Raw genomic sequence first — 21,673 nt, forward strand, 5'->3', positions numbered from 1 at the left:
GAGAACATGGCAATTAAATTCATCAGGGCCAGGATTTCACTCACTGTCTGTTGTTGGATACTTCAGGAGAATGGCAGATATCACCTTTCAATACAACTCAGATCCTTCACTCTTATGGGACCTGATCCTGTGAGATACTGGGTCCCCTTAAATCCCACTGAAGGAACGTGCCCCAAAGGTGCACTCTGAGCACCTTGGAAGAGAGCTCTGAGACTCTACCTCTCAACATACCCACACGTGTGGGAGGGAAGAATATCTCCAGTAATACCAATTTCCATTACCTGTGATCAGCTCATCAATGTAATCTGTTTGGTTTGAGCCATCCATTCAGGACTGTACCAAACAAATCTCATGCAGGAATTACAGTCCATGTGTTTTTTGTTGAGTTTTGTTTTTCCTTCAATTTTACTTCTGGAATATTTTTGCTTTGTAAGGTCATTTTTTTGCATAGCACGTAATATCTAATTATTTGTGGACTTTTGTTTAGCCTGACAGTTCCCCCAGGATTAAGGTTACAAGATGTCTTATTCAAACCATCCTTTTTGCCTCAGTGAGGTCTCTAGTGTGTCTAAATTTTTAAAACAATTTTTATACAAGGTATAATTAGCTATAATACAGAACTTTTTGTCTTACACATGTGCACACAGACATTTATTTTACTCTCTCCTTTGTGGTGTTTCCTATGGGAAGGACACTGCACAAAAAGACTTGAAGACAGCCTTTTATTATGTGGCTTTTCAAAGGAACCTGACAGAGGTGCCCCAAACCCCACAAAATGTTAACAGGATTGGATGCCTAACATCCTTTGCCTCCTTGGAATTCCCAGCCTTACTTGACTAAGAAAAAAAAAATCTTGCCTAAAAGCAGGAATCTACTAATTAAAGAGAAAAGGCTTATTTGTCTTAGTTCCTGAAGCCACAGTCCTCTACGTCTGAAAACACAAAGTTTCTCACTGTCTCTCCCCTAGGGCTGTGACCTAAGCAACCTAAATGCTATGCAGATTTTGGTCAAAATCAGCTCCTTATTTACTGGACTGCAATGTGCAAACAATTATTGAATGGGCCACATTTATTGAATAAAAGCACTTAGGCATTATGTTTACAAAGGCTCAGAAACATTAAAATCCAGTGAAAAACAATTATTTTTACAAAATACATCTGCAAGCAATATGGAGTCATTTTGTTTTTGTAAATTTCTCCGTAATAGATTTATAGCTGGTGTGGAAAATGTTCACATCACGTCAGTGAGTTATTTCGAAATGCCAAACTTAATACATGAAAAATTATTGCAAATAATATTGTAGCCCTTCAAATAAAAACAAAGCCAAAATGCCAGTGGTTTCCTGACTAGTCAATCCTCTTAAGGCTGGCAGGACTCTTCAGACTAATCAGGAAGAGTTAAACAAATAATTATTTTATTACTAAGACTGTCAAATAAATCAAGATCTGCTCAGCAACTGTTTCTGATCCCTGGCTGACTTGTTTTTCTAAAAAACTTCGGTTAACTATGATGGGGGTGCGGGGGAGGTGGTAGGGAGGAGGCAGTGTGTGTCTGAAGAACACATATAGGCTTTTAAGCTTTCAAACAAAACTCTCCCGAAACTCGGGCCAGCATTTTTCTTGGCTTCCCCAAGTGAGTGCTGTGGAATATGGCTCAGAGAGGACCAGAAATGCTTTATAACTCACAAAATTCAATCAATGCTGTTATTCTTCAGAGGAACTGTGGAGTTCTGTTTCCAAAGGGTAACACGAACATACTTTTTAAAAGGACACTGCCCACTGAAAAAACAAGAAGTCCAGGGGCTCCTTAAAGACTAACAATTTTACTATGGGATAAGCTTTGGTGACCTGCAACTTACTTCTGCATGAAGGCAAAGAAAAAAAAGGCAGTAGGGGTACAGAGATGGGAGAATCCCTTCTACCTGCAGAGCTGTTGTGTCCATAGGATGAGGTGGGGCCCCATGCTTTTGGAGTGCCCTGGGACGGCCACTCCAGCCGTGCTATGGATGGTGTGGGGGCAGTTACCGGGGCAGAGCACGCTTGACCAACAACAGTGGCAGCAGCAAGGGGTTGCTTCCCCTCCCCTCACTCCACACTCACCATCCAGAGCAAGTGGCAGCGTACTTTACTCCACTGCACTGTGACCTCTAAGCCTGCTTCTCTGCAGACATTTGGGAGGATGACCCAGCTGCCTGTGGAGAAGCAGGGCTCAGAGAGCTGGGAGGGTGTGGAGAAACAGAGTGGAGCAGGCTGCCACTTGTGTCATGTAGTCAGTGTAGGAGAGGAGGGGACAGGGAGACGGAGACCCCCTGCTGCCGCTGCTCTCCGTAGTCAGAGCCCTGCCTCAGGTAATCCTCAGCCAAAAGAGTTTGGGAGGGGGTCAGGGTGGAGACAGAATGGGGCAGGGGAGAGGCCTGAGGCACAGAGGAGGGTTGCCTGGGGCCACAGGCCTGGGGTACTGGGGGCGGGGCACTATCTGTTTCTTTTTCTTTCACTTCATACATTTGATGAGATAAGTTGCAGCTGATGAAATCTTAGACTCATGCATCTGATGAAGCAGGTCTTTGCCCACGAAAGCTTACGCTCCAAAATATCTGTTATGTCACAATAAAATTGTTAGTCTTTAAGGTGCCCCTGGAGTCCTTGATGCTTTTGCTGAAACAGACTAACATGGCTACCTTTGAAACACGGTCTACTGAATTAGGGGTTAAACTAGACCTCTTTTATACTGGATTCTTCTGGGGTCTGTTGTCTCCCAGATGTCTACTTCTTGTTCAGCCAAACCAAATGGGAGTTTTGCTTGAGCGACCAGTGTTGAGCAGGGCTATAACAAGGGTTACCATGCCACCTGTCCTGAATTGGGCAGGACAGTTCCAAAATGCAAAGTTCAAGTCCCAGTCCTCAGCTGAATGACTCTGGGACAGCATTTGTCCCAAATTTCCTCTTCTACCAGCTATTTCACACAGGGTATGTTTACACTTATGGGGGGTTTGATGCGCCATGAACAATATTCTGGAGATCAATTTTGTTGCATCAGTGAAGATGTGACAAAGTCAATTTCTCTGGGCTCAGCCATTGACCCTAGTACTCCACGCTGCTGTGCGGAGTAAAGGATGTCGGCATGAGCACAGAGAGCCCTGATTTGTACCAGGGAACAAAGTCGATTCAGATACATCGATTCTAGATATGCTAATGGAGTGATTAGAACTGTATATTTGGGATCAACTTTGATCCCTAGCGTAGACCAGGCCACAGAGTTGACAGTTAATGATTCTTTATTACTGATCACAACATTACTGTTACTGATAGAAAGCTTGCGCCGCCACTGGTTTGTCTGCTGAAACTCAACTTTCAGGAGGGTGGGCTGAAGCAAGGCCAGAGAGGAGGAAAAGAGAAAAAACATCATTTTGCAGTTTACATAAACATCTATTTAGTCATCAGAAATTGCTTAGCAGACAAATCTGTGCTAAACTCATGCAAGGGAAAGCACCCTTTGTTTACATAAAATGTTGTGAAGTGTGAAAACTAAGGTGAATTGTATAAAGCTGGTTTACAGGATGGACTTCTGGTGTGACCAGCTGAGGAGAGAATGGGGAAGATACACTTCAGAGAGATCATCCAGACAAGTGAGTGAAACACCCGCAACATTTTTAAGATGGGGATTAGGATACAGTAATTCCTTATGCACATTCCCTCATCATATTGTTATAGGGTGATGACTTTCTCCACTTGGAGCAGAGCTGTTTATTTACCAGTCATTCAAGGACATGTAGGAAAGAAACATAGGTACTAAATTGCTATTAAATGGCAATTGGATTTGAATAAATGAAATCCAGGGTAATGATTTATTGAATGTAGCTGTGTATAAGGTAATGTTAAACAAGATTGGATGGTTCACACTGTATTGTATTCTAATAATAATAAAAGAAACCATGGTGATTGAATTCTCAGCCAAAATGAAAAGCAAATTCCCTGTATCTGCGTAAGTGTACAGGACACTTGAGCTCCCTTAGATTTACATCGAAATATTTTAATTTGCAGTAGCATTCCAGTGAAGCCCATCCATCCAAAATGCTCTCCTTACAGTACAAATAAAATCTCTCCTCCTTCTTATGTACATAGCAATAAATGCCCATGTCACATAGAATGTACAGAGGCAGCACAGTGTAGGGGCTGGAGCAGGAGAAAGAGACAGGAACTCCTGTCTCAGCTTCTAATTGCTTTTGTGGTCTGCATCAGGATGCTTTAGCTCAATTTCCTCATCTGAAGTATGGGAACCATACCTAAAATTACATGGATATTGAAAGGGTGAATCAATGCCTGTGGAGTCCTTTAAATAATATTCTCGCCTACCTTCTTCATTCCCAGGTATATTAGATGCAGGGAGGGTGTAGCAAGCAGGTGAACAAAGTTTTTTCACTCATCCACTTCCAGTACATCTGCTCTACATGGTACTTTACCACCTATTGTCACAACACAAGATGGTTCTTGAATATTTCAAATGGTTGATGGCTATTGTAATGACGTATGAAGCAGAAACAAAGCCAGAGCCAAGGAATCATGGAAACTTCAAAAAGCTGAGAAGAACTAGTCATGTTGATTAAATACAGACATATTGGCTAGAAGATGCCACCTCTACCCAATGAGTTCTCCCCCTGGAACCACCCTTTAATTTGTTGCAGTCGCAGAAAGGATTTCTTAAAGCACTGTGTGTTTGAGTTCAAAAGAGGCAACAATCAGAACAAGAGCTTGATACTCTCACCAGGTTAAAGCACTTATGAGAACAAACTTCAAGGTCTGAGCAAGTACAAGACTTTCAATGTAACACAAACACTTTATGAACTTTTTACAAAAACAGCCCAAAACATATTCCGGTTTAGTTAAGAGTTAATTATTTTTCAAGGAATACCTGTTACTATAACAGAGAATAAATAAAAACAGTAACAGAGAGGAAGCCGTGCTAGTCTATACACTATCAAAACAAAAAGCAGTCAAGTAGCTAGTCTTTAAAGTGCTACTTGACTGTTTTTGTTTTGATAGAGAATAAATATATATGACAAGTGTCTAGAAGTTAGTTTTGACTAAGACTACATGTAATAATAGTGAAATAATAAGACTAAGAAGTGGTCAGATCCTGGGCATGAGTCAGGAGATCTGGGCTTCTAGTCCCACCTCTGCCACTAACACACTGTGGGACCACAGGCAAATCACTTATTTTCACTGAGCCTCAGCTTTTTCCCCTATTAAATGATGACAGTGATGCTTACTCCTTTTTGTAGCACATTTTAGATCTCTGGAGGAAAAGCTTTATATAAGCACAAATTACTAATAAATTATATATTATTTGTATTCTAGTACTGACTAGACTGAGACATACTAAGTCCCCTCCACATAACCAACAGGACACAACAGAAGCACCATAAAACAGCATAAAATAAAATAAATCTCTACCATCCCCAAATGCACACCAGTTTAACTATGATCTCTTGTAGGCTCATGGCAGCAGCAGGTCTTGGGGAGGAGTCTGAAGGAGGAGACACCCTATAGATCAGTTCAGGGCGGGCGTTCTATGTTGTGCTCAAGAACACCAGAAGAGTGGTGGAAGAGGTAACTGGAGAATGAGGGAAGCTGGCAAAGTGCAGGAGGGGAGCCTGCTGCATTAGAATGAAAAGGAATCAATAGGCAGAGCAGAAGTGGGAAGGGCCTTGAAAAGGAGAACAAGAAAAGGGGTGCCAGCAGAACTGCAATAAGGCTGCAGACAAATCTCTGTTGTATGGCTATAACCCACCCTTGCAGGGCAGTAAGCTGAATGATCATTTTAATAGGCCTTCCTTATTACAGGTTGAACCTCCCTCATCAAGCACCCTTGGGACCTGACCAGTGCTGGACAAGAGAATTTGCCGGATGATGGGAGGTCAATATTGTCTAACTTATTACCAACACTTCCACTGCTTACTGGGCTCTTAGAAAACATTTAGGGGTAAATGACAACTAAATAAAAGCACAAAACACTGAGAGCCAGGACTGGTGGATGTAAATAAACTTCGTGGGACCATGGAAACTTGGCCACAAATGTGACTAGTGGTCATTCAGCTAACTAAAATCATGGCAGATTACAGATGTTGCTGGACGAGAGTGCTGGATTAGAGAGGTTCAACCTGAAATAACTACTACAATCCTAAAAGCAGGCAGCCCTGTGTTATCTCCCTGCCCTTCTTATCTGAGCTCCACTGGGATAAGTAGGAGGATGAGGGACAGACAAAAATTTAGGCTAAAGGAATAAGAGATTCATGGTCATCTAGTAGCCATGGTCAGATTGTCCATGAAGCACAGTGGTGCATACCATATATCACAGAGCTGGCTTGAGCAATTACATAAACAAACACTTCAGAAAGCATATTTCTATCCAGAATAAAGAGTTTGCTTAGGTTTTGAGAGCTGCGTAAAGACACGAGAAATTCAACTTAGATCCACTGAGGTCACTAATCTGCTTTATAGATAAATGAGAACCCTTTCAACTTTAGCCGATTATTCTTCCATCTATAACATTCCAGCTAGCTATACATGCTTGATTATCTTTAATACATGTATAGGGTTCATTCCAATATTCCATCTAAGCTTTCCTGTCCAGGTGCAGAACAAATATTGCTATGTGCACCAAGACACGAGGATGTGCACTACCAGCAGTAACACACGCTGCCAGCTGCTGCTGCTCCGCTAATCTGCGGGTAGCACTCATATCTCTCCTGGGTGGCTGCCCAAGCACACAGCTTAAAGGAAATGCTGGTTGCTTCCATTAAATAATGAGCATACTTACAGTGAATGGAGACTTTCCCCATGAACTACTTTGAATGTACAAGGACATTTGGGGCTGAAGATTGGCAGGATCAAGCCACAGTGATTCTGTTAATTACAATGCTAAGTTTAATACTCTTGGAATTTCCTTCCAGTTATACTACAGTCTTCATTGCTGATTATTGAGAGGTATATGATTCAAAGACTGCGCTCACATGACAGGGCATACCCCTACATTTGCTGCATTAGTGTCCTTAACTAGTAAGAGCTTTTCTGGGGGAAGGGATTTTGCTCTTTGTTTTGGGAAATGGATGTGTCAGGTACTGGACAGATACAGAATGTGGTGGCTATCCTGACGGGATACCCCGCCTGATGAAAATCTTGTAGGAAGAGTGAAGCTGAATAAAAATGAAGAGGAAAAGTTATTCCAAATTTCTGCAAGCTACTTGCCTGCTGTCTGAATGCTCCTGGTCCAACAAGACTGAAACCTGGGGCAGGCAGTGGCTAAATCAGTGCTGTGTTGTTGACGCTACAATACAACAGCGTAATCAAAATGCCAAAATCTATAAGCATTTAACACATCTATATGTTTTTTCCCATACGGAAAGATTTTAACCTAGTCCAGGCATTTTTAAAGCCCAAATTTCACAGTAGCTCAATTGTAAAAAGCCCTTCAGCAAACTTTTAGGGTATTTCCAATCAATGAAGACAGAATGGGAGAACAAGAAAAATTCTTCATGGAAAAGCCACTCAGCTTAGTCTTTCAAACTTTTCTAAATTAAAAGGATATGTTGTTTTTGCTCATCAGCGTGAATCCAAGGAACATTTCTCATGGTTTTCGTTTCTTTTGCCATGGTATTTTGTACATACTGCTTCTGCTTTTACAGCTACACTGGCAAAATTCTATTTACCTGAACAACTGAATCCTTACCAAGTGATCACTAAAGAATATTTCCATCCAGTTAAAAACTTAAGAGGAAATTATATGTTGAAGGAAAAATCATCCCAGCTGTTGGAAAAGCTGTAAAGGTGAGCAAACCTCTGACAATCCTCAGGTCTTCTTCCTTCCTCTGCCACTCCAATCTAAAAGCCTTAAAATGCAACTGGCTTTATCCTTGGATGTTATCTTGACTGTAAAGATTTTGGTTGGTTTCTTTCCTCCCTATGAAAGACAGGTGGGATAGTGAGAGGGTCTTTAAACTCTCAGTTCTTAAGGTTGTTAATATTTCATATTGCCAGCAAGAAAAGGAATTAAAACTGCCAGCAGCTATCCAGATAGATTTAAAAATTTCTTTCCCCTCTCCACTCCCTCCTTTTTTTCCTCTCTGCGTCCCTTAGCTTCAGAGAATATTTTCCCCGTAAATTGGTTTTAAATTAAAGGAAGTGATGAAAGCAATGTGCCGTCTCAGCATTTTCCCAGGTGCACTTAATCTAATTTCATTAAGGAGATCAGGACAGATGATCGCTACAGTCGAAACATTAAGTCTGTCCATTTTTGTATAAAAAACCATTAAGTCTGTCAAAGTGTCAGCGGGTGGGCTGTTTATTATTGGAGATGAAGGCACGCTTTGCTTCCCCAGTAAACTGTCAGGAGCAGAAAACCACAAATTAAGACAGCTGCCAAAGATTTAGGCAAAGATCTCCAACTAATTTCAACATAGGATGAGAAAGGCCAGGGAAACAGAGCCCTTAAGTAGACCTAAGAGGTTTGGGAACCATGTTTTTTGTGTATATTTGCTATGGTTTCTGACAAACTTCAAGCCAATGTAATGTAAACGTTGGGATGGGACATTATGACCTATGGTAAAACCGAGTACATAAAGGTCATTGGGTCAATGTGGTTTCAAACTTCCAGATGTCAAGCTGCTGTAAATTGGTTTAGGTTCTGGAAAAAGTACTGTACAGCATCGAATGCTGAACTTACCATCACTTTTACCTACGTTATTTCCTGCTTGGACACATCAGCATCTTATTAAGAAGAAATAAACTCATAAAAACTTAATTCAGCCATTTCTCTTTCTTGAGTGTTTTTGCAACTGTCAATACACGGTAGAGTTGCAGTGCATGGGTAACAATAAAAAAGCACACAAAATTAGAGGAAACCCAACAAAACACAGGAAATACAGTAAACTTCTTTAAGTACATATTAAAAAGAGTGAAGCTTTCAAATCCCATTTTCAGGCACTACATAACTGAAGGTGTTCTACTTGTCTAGAAGGACAAGATCCTATTTAAAAAAATGCAATTTGCTAATGATAGTCAGGATATTATGAAATGTCATTAAAGCTCTTTACTTTTTAGGTTATATTTTCTTTAAAGCATATACAGAATAATTCATGATCCCTGGCAGAGTACTAGATTGTTGCCCGTCTATCAAAAGCTTTTTACTGACCCTGTAAACCACAGGGGAGCAGTTGAAATAGCAGCTGACAAGCAGAATATACAAGCCAACAGGTACATTCATCCTGTATTTGGGTTGTGGGTGGGAGTAAGGTGATGTGAATTTTCTCTTGTCTTCAACATTGACCCATATACTAGTCCAGGCTTTAAACCACATTAATAGATAGAACAGAGTAGCACACTTAGACTACGTCTACACGTGCATGCTACATCGAAATAGGCTATTTTGATGAATAACGTCTACATGTCCTCCAGGGCTGGCAACGTCGACGTTCAACTTCGACGTTGGGCAGCACCACATCGAAATAGGCGCTGCGAGGGAACGTCTACACGCCAAAGTAGCACACATCGAAATAAGGGTGCCAGGAACAGCCACTCCCTTAAAAGGCCCCTCCCAGACACAGTTGCACTAAACAACACAAGATCCACAGAGCCGACAACTGGTTGCAGACCCTGTGCATGCAGCATGGATCCCCAGCTGCCGCAGCAGCAGCCAGAAGCCCTGGGCTAAGGGCTGCTGCACACGGTGACCATAGAGCCCCGCAGGGGCTGGGGAGAAGAGTGTCTCTCAACCCCTCAGCTGATGGCTGCCATGGCAGACCCTGAAGTAGGGCTTCGAAGTAGGGCGCTATTCCCATCCCCTCATGGGGTTAGCGACTTCGATGTCTCGCCGCCTAACGTCGATTTCAACTTCGAAGTAGTGCCCAACACGTGTAGCCGTGACGGGCGCTATCTTGAAGTTGGCGCCGCTACTTTGAAGTAGCATGCACATGTAGACGCGGCCTTAGAATTCATTTCTGGATAGAGTAATCAAAAAACTGGTGGAGGAAAGGGTACGGGAGTTTCCAGGAACTGTTACTTCTGCTTTTGTGAGATAGGCTTCTGTAGTTCTGACAGCCTCACAGGTGAAACTCATATTGCAGTCTGGAGCGTTCTGGTTACTTGGCTCCCAGAACTCTTTTAATGGGAAGTCAAAGAACTGCGGATGCATCACGCTTTGGACAAAGGGAGACTCATTTGGAGGATGAAAGCTTAAGTCAGTCAGTCAGCCTGAAAACTGAACAAAGGGTTAGGTTTGGTCTGACATTTAGATTTGGATGTATTTGTACTGCCCACCTCTTCTGCTATTAAAAATATTCACATGATTATGAAGCGGTAACGATGAGCTACAAAGGATGTTCTCCATTCAGGGTTTCTTCACCAGATAGCAAATGCTGATCACAAAGCACAGAGTGGAAATTATAGGGCCGGGGAGGGGGAGAAAATTCAGGAAGGTTTATCTGAAAAGTGTGTGATAATGTTGGGAATATTTTTGTTCCAAGGAGTATTTCAGAAATCACTTCTGCAAGGCTCTTACATCATCCACACTTGCACAGGTTGAACCTCTTTAATCTGGCACCCTTGGGACCTGACTTGTGGCAAATGAGAGAATTTGTCAAACCACAGATCAATTTGTCTAGCAGCATTACCAACACGTCCACTGCTTACTGGGCCTTTAGAAGACATTTAGGGGTAGACTAGAACTAAATAACAGCACAGAACACTGAGAGCCAGGACTGGTGGCTGTAAGCAAACTTTATAAGACCACAGGAAATTTGGCTACATCCATGATTAAGTGGTCATCCAGCTAACTAAAATCATGATGGACCATGGGTGTTGCTGGATTAGACAGGTTCTAACTGTACTTGCTCTCTCTGCACTGTGAACAGAAACTCTGGGCAGTGCTCATGTTGTAAGTGCTTTGGAGCAGGGAATGTAAGCCCTCTTATATTCATAAGGTGATGCATGCACTGTCAGTGCCCAGTAAGTAACAGTCACAGGGTGATGCTGAAGAACTAAATTATGGTGTGCTAATAAAGGTCTAAGACATGGACTACAAAAGAGCTTGAAGCAAACTTATTGCGCTTTTGCAAAGAGCCTGTGAAAAGACTATTTTAGCAACTCCACCAATGCCCTTTTCAATTTTCACTTCAAGCTCAGATATTACTTACTTGAAACTCTCCTACCACAGCTAGAACACAAAACTGAATTGCAGCATAAACATGAAATGAACATTTAATTAACTTGGAAACACAATGTCTTTTTTAATGTCTTATTTTGCAGCACATTAAATGAAGAAATGCCTGATATCAAACCCTTGATTTGGAGAACTTGCTTATACCCAGGGTCCATGCAATTAAATTGACAACCCCTAATTTTACACACAGCAGACAGAAGCCCAAGAATGAAAGAACATGAACACTGAATTACTTCAAAAGGGGGGAAAAACAGACTTTTTTTCAACATGGTTGTGAACACAGTTATTAAAAAGAATCAGAACAGCATTTTGGGGTAATGAGCAGAGCTTACTCATTCCCTTGTTTTATGCAACTTGACTTTTGGCTTTCTGCAGAAAGCCATTTAACAGAGCACATTACCAAGCTGCTAGCCACTTTTCATAGTGATGCTAAAGCAGGTAAGAGACAATAAGTGGAACTGTTGATGGTTTATATTACTCTATTATGTTAATGTTCAGTAAAGTATGCCATAAGCTCTCTCATTACATGTGTATAAACCTATTCTCTGTGGTGTTATTCCTGTGTTAAATGCTATAACTACATAAATCTTGAATTAATGGAGACTTTATAGTTCCTGAAAATGAAGGGTAATTGCTATCTGTTAATGCTGTTGTTGCTATTAAAGGAGTATATATTTTCTGTAACAATGTTTATGGACCATAAGCCTCACATGGCAGCTTCTGCACAGTGTGGAACATAGATTGATGCCACACAAATGCCCCTCCTCGTCCTCCCATCCTAAATAAATGTGATACGCTCTCCACAGCTAGAACTACTCTGTAATTTTCCTACCAATGGCAGAGTCAAATCCATGCCTGTCATTGACCTTAAGGCAGAAGAAATGGGAGTCATATCCTCTCTGGGAACGCATGGTTTGCAGAGCACTTAGTTTGTTTCCATGGTAGAAAAGCTCCATTTATTGTAACTTAAAACAACAACAACAAACAGCAGTTCTTAGAAAGGTGAGTGTGAGAAAGTATCTCCCCTTTTGCTTCCCTCGAAAGTTCTGTGGTGAAACAGAAGCTTGATACAAAGGTTGGTGGAAATTCATAATCCTAAGTGAAAGGAATGGATGAGTTCCTGTCTTGATTAGTGTACCTACCTGAAGTCTCTGGGCTTTTGAAACCAGCAGAATCATCACTTGGAAGCACCGTCACAATCTGCCATCAGATTGTACCTCATACAGCTATAAATACCAGTTCTGGTTCATCTTCTTTATAATTAACTGTGCTCTCAGTTGATTACACTATGTCACTGCCTTCTAGAGTACTGGATAGGACTGCATAAAGCTAAAAACTAGGAAGTGTTTGCTAACAGCTACTAATACAGAGAAGAAAAAGTACAAACATTGCACTAGAGGATGTGTTTGAATGATGCTGGGAGTGCTAACAACCTATTTTTCTGTGAACCTGGGTCTACACTGGCCCTCAACTTTGAAGGGGGCATGTTAATTAGGGTGACGGGTGATTACTAATGAAGTGGTGCAGTGAATCCGCAGCACTTCATTAGGTTAATTGTCCCCCGCGGCAACTTCGAAGCTTCAAACTTCAAAGTGCCGGCACGTGTGTAGCTGTAGACACTTCGAAGTTCCTGTGCTACCTCAAAGTCCCTTTGACTTTGAAATAGTGTGGGCCCTTCAAAGTGCCCACAGCCCCACACATGCCAGCATTTCAAAATTTGAAGCTTTGAAGTTGCTGTGGGGGAGAATTAGCCTAATGAAGTGCTGTGGATTCAGTGCAGCACTTCAGTAGTAATATCCCGTCGCCCTGACTAACTTGCCCCCTTCAAAGTTGGGGCAAGTGTAGACAAGCCCTGAGCTAAATAAATAAGAGGTAAGCAGTAGTCCAGGGAATGGGATGTGGAAGTGGAGGTAGGAAGAGTTTTATTCTCAGCTGACACCACTGATTCTATAATTGTGGTCAATTTCTTCTCCCCCAAATAAAATAGGATTCCTGCTCCTCCTAATCCAGCTTTGTGAAGCAATTTGAGATCTACAAATAAAAAGCACTACGGAAGTGCAAAGTATTTTATTATTAAGTGCTGGCCTGCATTTAATTAGTCCTCACAAGGTATGTTTGTATGTATTACTATAAAAATGGCATAAGGTGCTTAGCAAACAGCAAGGTAGGACCTGTAGCACTTTAAAATGCTAGGAAAGGGGCACCGACCATACGTATTATCCCTTAGAAAGTGTGTACTAGAGCTAGGGTGATCATATTTCCCTATGCCAAATATGGGACACCTGGTAAAATTGCCAGGACTTTAGCGAGTTGAATGGAAATCAGTCATACCTGTACAGTACAAACATTCAAAATAACATTGTTTACTGAGCATCCATTAAAAAGACATACTAGATTTTTATAACTAATAGATAAAAAATGTAAAATATATATTTTCACTGAAGTTAGCCAGAAGTTTATAATGGGGAATGCTACGTGTTCATGGCTTCTAATGCAAAATCTCTCTTCTTGTCTTGCAATGAGGTGTACGTGACATTACAATGTCAACATTTACCAACTGTAGCCATGTACATGCTGCAGGAAGCTGGGAATGGAGCTGCAATATGGGACAATTAGCCCTTTTGTCAAAATAAGTCAGGATGCCTTCCTCATGCTTGAAATACAGGACTATCCCAGCAAAAACAGGACAGATGGTCATCCTAACTAGAGCATATGTCTAGCCCTACAACTATCTGCAAAGGGCAGCCAGTATTATTAAGTAGGGAAATATGGCTCAACTTCTGAGGAGCAGAAAGATTCTGCACTGTGACCTCTCAGGCTGCCATAAGGAATTGTTTGTTGAGGCCATGCAGGCCAGCATTTTGGTAGCTGCTTGTTGCATCATCCAGGGCAAGATTACGATCTACAACCAACGGTTGTCCACTTGGGTATAACACCAATGTAATAAACAGAGACTGATTCTCCACGTGCTCCATGAATGCAGTGGGAGTTCCACATGAAGATAGCTTGGGAAAAACAGAAATCCATCTGCTTCAGCAGTGAGGGCGCTGAATTTACATGCTCCAGGTGCATGTCTTTGTGGACACAAAAGGCAATCTTCCTTAATGCCACAGGCCTACTTAATGAACCTGATGTCTTGTCTCAGGTCTTCACTTAATCAGACAAAAGATATAAAAAAGCAATTGCTCTTGCTCCCTCTTTAGTATGGAAAATGCAGGATTTGCTAAAAGGAGGGCGGTTGGGACATGTACGAGACTGGATAGTTCAATTTCACATCTGTATGCAATGCTACAATAATGGTATGAAATTCTATAATGGTATTTCCTTTGCTGTAAAAGACAGTAAGTTAACAACCAAACACAATGCTGCTTCCTCTAAAGGTAACATCAGATCCCACATTCTGAAAGCTAATCAATGTTGTTCAGATTTCAATTTCTTCACTACAAGGTGAAGTCAAACCTAATCTAACAAACGTCAGCCTCAGATGTTATGCCACTAGCTGGGTCTACCAGTGTAATTTAGATAATCATTAATAGCATAGCAATATAATAAAACTACATGTCACTTACAACTTCATCTGAGGTTTGACTGGCAGATCTTTCAAATTGTTTTCTAAATTATTGCTTTTACTTTCTCTGATTGGGCAATTTAAGAAATGTTTTAACCCTCTGGTACCTAAGCTTTTGGGGAGTAAATTCAACCTGTTTCTTGGCCAAGGGCCACCCTGTTATTACTTATCCTGATGCATTAGACAGCCTTAGAAACATATGCTGCAAAAGCAATATGTATGCTGAAAATGCCCACTGTGTGTTTCATTCAATAGCCGTGATTAAAATAGCCCTCTTCTTTTAAGCACTTTTGCCAACACATACCTATTGACTCATTCAGGGAAAATTAGTAATTTGACAGGACATTAAAAAGAATACAGCAGCTCCTCACTTAACATCACCCTAGTTATCACTGTTTTGTTCTTGTGTTTCTGATCTATTAGAGAATATGCCTGTTTAAAGATGTGAAATATTCCATTATAATGTTGTTTGGCCACTGCCTGCTTTGTCCACTCAGGTCAACCAAAATAGCAAGAAGAGCCATTTTTTTTAAATTCAGTAAAATACTCAGCAATTCAAGAGCCACAGCGCACGTGAATACGAGACAGTTCTTAAAAAATAACATCAAACCATACTTTTTGGAACCCCTATTTTAAGAACAGTTCACACACAATGATTTGTTATGTGACACTTGGTCACTGCAGGACCATCACCATTTATTGAAAACAACGAGGAGTTTTGTTTTGTTTTTTTGTTACTTTGAATTATAGCGTCCGGAGCCACAATGAAGTCCCTTAAAGAGCTGCATGTGGCTCCAGAGCCAGAGGTTACAGACCCCTGGTTCACCGCTTGAGAGATTCTCTACAAGAGTAGACGGTTGGAGCTAGTGGGTGGGGGCTTGGAACCAGGGTGGGTGGCAGTCCCCCTCCCCCACCACCCTGCCCATAAGCTGGCTCTGCAGATCAGCATTCCTCCTCCCTTCCCTTCCCCTACCTCTAACCTGTTGCAATCAGCTGTTTTGTGGCGTTCAAAAGGCTGAGGTGGAGCAGGGGCTGGAAGAGGCAGAGGAGGAGGAATCAGGTTGGGGTAGGACCTTACGGGAAGGGGAGGATTAGGGATGGGCCTGTGGCACAGCCAGTGTCTGAGAACCCCCAGCACTTGGAAAAGTCAGTGTCTACGCTTGTACCTGAATCACAATGGTGGAAGCTGCTGCTTGTGCTCAAGGTGCTTCCTAGCCTAACCTGGCACCTTCCACCTCCTTGCCACAGTCAGAGTGATGGGAGCGCTGCAGGGATCCCCTCGCCTGGGCTATGCCTGGGTGAGTTATGGTGTGGCACCCCAATGGGCTTGTAAACACTCCCCATGTGCATGCTACCAGTAATTCACCATCACTTTGCAACCCAGCTGCTGCCTTCCTCAGTTCTCAGGCATAGGGCGCTACACCAAACCCCTGCGGCTGGTCCACCTGAGATCGCCTGAAAACCAGCTGTGGGGGTGCCCAGCAGCAGCCCCATCTTCCTATCTTGTGCCTGACAACACAATGTTCCATCTACTCCCCTCCTACTTTTGTGGGAGTGTGGTAGCAGGAACACAGTGGGCGGCAGTCCTGCTTAAAGCAAGTTACTGGCCTTCCAGCACCTGCTTCGCTCTAGCAAAGGAGAGATGTGGCACAGGGAAGCGCAGAACCTGTCCCTGTACTCTAGATAATCTGTGAAATCCACATGAGCTTTGCCATTCACTTCAGTGTCAGCTGCATCTCTCTGCCCCTGCACACACACAGTGGAGAGAGGCTCAGCCTTGCAGCAAATGTTATTTTCCTCATCTTACAACAGTCACAGCAACATTTGCTGAAGTGCTGCTCTGGTGCTGAGTGCATGACTACTACAGGGAGACACAGCAGGCCTGTTTGTTCCAGGGCAGCCTGTAAAACAGGTCTTTGGTCCTCCAGCAGCTGTAAAATAAGAACCTGCTGGTGAAACTGACTCCATAGCTAGTCCAAGCCTAACCCACAGGGCTTCCACAAGGGGAGCAGATTACCATGGAAATGACATGGGTTTCCCAAATTCTTTGTCTTTCTATAGCTGATTGATGCTGCATGACCCCAGCCACTCCAGGCAGAAGGGAATTTAGTCTAGCACGTGCATATGCCATCTGGACGAGGGAGCGGGATGCTGTAGTGGGATAGCAGGGGTTCATCATCACGCTTAGTTTCCATAGGGAACCATTTGCAGACACTGCTGTGTATCTATTGTGTCTCCTCCCTCCTGTCTCAGTGCTCGTCTATACAACAGGGAAGATCAAACCAGTCAGGGTTGATCTTCCGGAGCTGGATTTTGCATGCCTGGTAGAGACGTGTGAAATCAAACGATCTGGGGTTGGCAGTTGATCCCTGTACTCCTTGTTATTGTGAGGAAGAAGGGAGGTTGATGGGGGAGTTTCTCCCATCAACCTCCTGCTGTGTAGGCAGCCAGGTAAGTTGATTTCAGATAAGTCAATTCTAGGTACGCAACAATCTCTAGATTTCTTTTTTGAAGTTCAGCAAGAACAGCAACAGTAGCAGTTGGACAATCTACCCTCTGACTCCAACACCTCAACCAAGAGTCACAATCATCACTGTTGAGTACAGTATTAAATTGTTTGTGCAAAATTGTTTAAAATTTATACTGTATATGTATGTAATGTCTTTTGTCTGGCAAAAAAAAAATATTTCCAGAATTTAATGTAAATTGGGGCGAGGGATTAATTCTTACAGGTAAATTGGATTCTCTTAACATCATTTTGCTTAAAGTTGCAATTTTTAACAACATAACAATGTTAAATGAGGAGTTACTTTTACAATGAAAAATTAAGGGTAGCACACATTTTCCCGGTTTTAAACCCATGCCCCTCCCAAAACCAAAACAAACAAAAAGCTCAAAAAATTAAGTTAGTGATAACTTTCAATGCAGCATCTTGAATTCACTTCTTCCTATGGTCAGGTCACAGTGAACTGTCATGCCAAACGGGATAAGTAATTTCAGAACTCAACCTTTACATTTGTAATGCTGATCCAGTGGAATCTGTGTATGCTGTTGGTTCTCATGCATGGATGTAAGGGACTGGAAAATCAAAGCACAGAAAAGGCTTCATGAAGGTTTAACATGAAAGTAATATTTGCTAAAATAAAAGGTTATTAAGATGCTGAAGACTAAGTGCTCAATGTTCACAAGCATGTTGCAGCTGCTGCTTCCAGTGGGGTATGGTCTATTTTCAATGCACAGGTGAAGCACAAGAATGGAGGTCAAGGGGATGAAACAAGAAGGCCCTATAAATATACCAAAACTTATTCCTATAGCCTCCCACTGTCTAACATCCATATCAAACAAAAAGGTCAGAAAAATCACTGCCACATGATAAATATGCATGCTACATGACAAAATACTCCCTGACAGTTACCTATCCTCACAGACACTGCAGTATGAGTTGTCCATCTTCCAAACTCATTACAAAACTGACATGTTCAAGGGTTGTTATAAATAAAATATTGGCTCTTGAGGAGTTATCAGGGAAGTCTGTCTTCCAAACAAAAAGATAATGCCAACACAATGACTTGCATCCTAGTAAGCCTATATCAATCAAGAAAGAGCATTGTATTAACAGCACAAAGCTCACATGCGTGTCTAAGCTTAGGGCAGTGGTTCTCAAACTTCACTGCATCCTTCTGACAACAAAAATCCTTCTGACAACACCACAGCCCCAGGAGGATAGACAGAAGCCTGAGCTCACCCAAGCCCTACTGCCCTGGGGGCAAGGAAGACAAAGCCCGAGCCCCACTGACCTCATGCTGAAACCAAAGCCTGCAGGTTTCATTCCCAGGTGAGGATTCTGTAAATCAAGTCCTGCCACCTAGATATGCAGCCAAAGTCAGAACCCCCACTGCCCAAGGCTGAAGGCCTCAGCAAGTCTATTATCAGCGCTGGTGTTGATGCCCTTAAAAAGGAATCGTGACCTACTTTGGTGGTCCTGACTCACAGCTGAACCCTCATCTTAAGTGAAAATCTGAGGGCCTCTCTACACTTACCCTGAAATTGACACTCCAGAGATTGATCTTACAGGGGGTGGGAAGGGGGGGTCCATTTAGTAGATCTCATAGGAATGTGCAAAATTGACCACTGATTGTGATCCCATTGACCCTGATACCCCATGGGGTGGCATAAAGTAAGGGAAGTTAATGGGAGAATTTCTCCCATTAATCCCGCACTCCCAGCTGTAGGCATGCTGCAGAAACTTGGCTTAAAGTGTGTTGATTCCAGCTACCAAGTCACATAGCCGGAGCTGCGTATCTTAAGTTGACTTTCTCTCTAAATGTAGATGTGGCATGAGACTATCGTTTGCTGAAGCAGATACATGGTGCAGTTACCGATATTTCTAAATTTGACATGAAGGCTAAAGGAAAATATTATGCTATTGTTAGAATCATTTTTATTTTTCTCGGAGGGGAACTTCCAAGCCAGTGAAGCATATGGAAAAAAGGAATTCAGTCTTACCTTATCGTCAATATCACTTTCGCTGTCACACTGCAGATTAGAGAGAGAGAGAGAGAGAGAGAGAGAGAGAGAGAAAAAAAAGGCTTCATGAAATATCTGTGTATAAATGAAACTCCCGCATCATCCTTTACAATCTTTCAGGTGGTTGCTCAATGGATATTTCAATGAACAGAGAATACTTTCATTGTATGCAGTTTACATTGCCAACATAGATACAAATGCAAAGAAATACCAGGTTTTTTTCTCTTTTTGAAAGAAATAAAAATACAGTATGTTCATAGCTGAATTAGATGCTCCTAAAGTAAGTTTTAATCCACTGAGACAATTAGCTATGCAATGCAAGTACCACTGGATGTCACATGGATTTTTCAACATGAATCTAAGCCTCTTTTCATCCAAAACTCTAGCAACACACTGACAAAGCTGTGGAGGCTGCCTGTTTGACAAACACTTTGTCACCGAGTGAGGAAATTGTGAAGGTGGCAACAGTTTCAAAATCAAATTAGCGGTGCCCATAATAGCAATTTAAAACACATCTAACACATTATTTAAAATAGTTTAGTTTCAAATGAGATGGCAAACCCAGGTCCAAAAGTGTTTATAGCTTTCCAGTGTGAACTCTCTTACTGTTTCTGAAAATAGAATGTTTCATTTTCACTGCACAAGCAATGGCAACGCAAACTCTGAATGTTTAGGGATGTATGGATTTCTTTGGCCAGAGGTCAGAAAGATTCACATTTTCAAGACAGAAACAAACCCACACCGAATTGTGGTGGTGGGGCGTCTGGCTTCCACTGGAATTTTAGTTCACCCTGCATGGAAACCTGCCGCATACATCTGTAAACAGAGTTTAGGGTGGGGATCCATGTTGTGAAATGCTTTAATAGGGTGGTCAACAAGCTCAGAGCACGCACCACAAGTATGGCAAACTGCAAAAGTGAACACTTTGCAGATATCTGCATTGCAGAAGTAAGAAAAGGAGACCTTTCTTTAAATCATCTAATCCCATCTTCTAATCTCCACAGCAGGAGGATTGTTTCTAATCATATGGTCAGCATGGCCATCAGCAGGGACAGCGACACTTTGCGTTGTGTCCCGAGAAGGGGCGGGGCCTTGGGTGGAAGGGGCAGCCAGCCCTCAGCACTGACGGAACCGTAGCATGCTCTCCTCCCCTGCGGCCCTCAGCGTTGCTGGGAGTACGCTGCTTGGCACTCCTGCACCCCCAGGCAGCCCTGAAAGCCACCCAGAATGTCATGTGTGCTGCTCCAGCAGCGATTTAAAGTACCCGGGGCTCCAGCCACTGCTGCCACTGCAGTAGCAGCCAGGAGCTCTGGGCGCTTTTGTATTGCCAGACTCCAGAGGCCAATTCTTCCTCCCTCCCCCCAGCCAGCAGGCCCATATATATGTCATTTGCTGTGGGTTGCCTTAGAAATGACATAATTTCTTCTTCCTTTTGGCATATGAGGTGTTCATCCCCAGGTGCTGGAGAGCTCCGATGACTCTGTATTCTTTGCTAAGTACAAAGCACACAATGAACTTTGGCATTCAGGGGGTCATGATCATGCAGTTCAGGATGCCACAGGTTTCCAATGTAAAGCTTATTCTCACCTAACTTTTAGTGGTAATAATTCTAAAAATATATGTGGGTCATATGGGGGAGAGAGGAATAATTATTTTGCTGTTATTTCAACTGTACAGAACAAACCCTCTTCAAATGTCTCCAAAGTATTTTTTAAAAACAAAATGCACATCCTTTTTTAAAACTGCATCTCCCTCTCCTGATTATTCCAGCCTCTTTCCACCGACAAGTGCTACAGTTTTAAAACGCCTGCATCTCCACACTTGCACTGTCATAGTTTTGAAGAAACAAGACTTTAAAGGAAAAAAGTTGGCAATCATGGTCACTTCTGATCTGATCCCTCTTCAGCCATGCTACTGCACGGAGACATACAAATCTATATGCAGCAATAGGCAGTGGTTAGATTGACCTGGGAAACACTCTGTCAATAGTGCTTTGCGTTTAAACCTTTTATGCAAATTCAGAAAAGTTGTGAATCTATTCTAGATTATAAAAATATAAGACATTCAATAGGATATGGGGCTACTAAGTTAAATAGGAACCCTGGGCAAGTCTAGGTCACCCCTAACAATCCCCCAAAGGTTTATGAAACACTATTTCCACCGTTAGCTTTTACAAGAAAGAATCTTAGGAAAGTCACAACACACAAACTGTTTAACTTTCTGCTCTTAGGGATCAGTCATTCAGATAACCCCTAAGAGCTAAATACACTTGCTCCATGTTACAGTCAACTCTTTCATATCTGGCAGCCCCATGACTGGATAATAGTTGGTATACCTAGCAATGCAGAACACTAAAGAAAAATAAGA

General features: G+C 42.2%; 1 protein-coding gene across 11 annotated transcripts in view; it reads right to left on the bottom strand.

Annotated features, from left to right (window-relative positions):
* The window catches only part of FBRSL1 (fibrosin like 1), an 866,837-nt gene that overhangs the window by 232,292 nt on the left and 612,872 nt on the right, over positions 1–21,673 (bottom strand). For all 11 annotated transcript variants that reach the window (XM_075012787.1, XM_075012779.1, XM_075012788.1 and 8 more), the window contains exon 5: positions 19,286–19,315. In XM_075012787.1, the coding sequence (XP_074868888.1) occupies positions 19,286–19,315 (30 nt within the window). The remainder of the gene's footprint in view (positions 1–19,285; positions 19,316–21,673) is intronic.

This window comes from Carettochelys insculpta, chromosome 18 (genome assembly GCF_033958435.1).
Source record: "Carettochelys insculpta isolate YL-2023 chromosome 18, ASM3395843v1, whole genome shotgun sequence".
Lineage (NCBI taxonomy): Eukaryota > Metazoa > Chordata > Testudines > Carettochelyidae > Carettochelys > Carettochelys insculpta.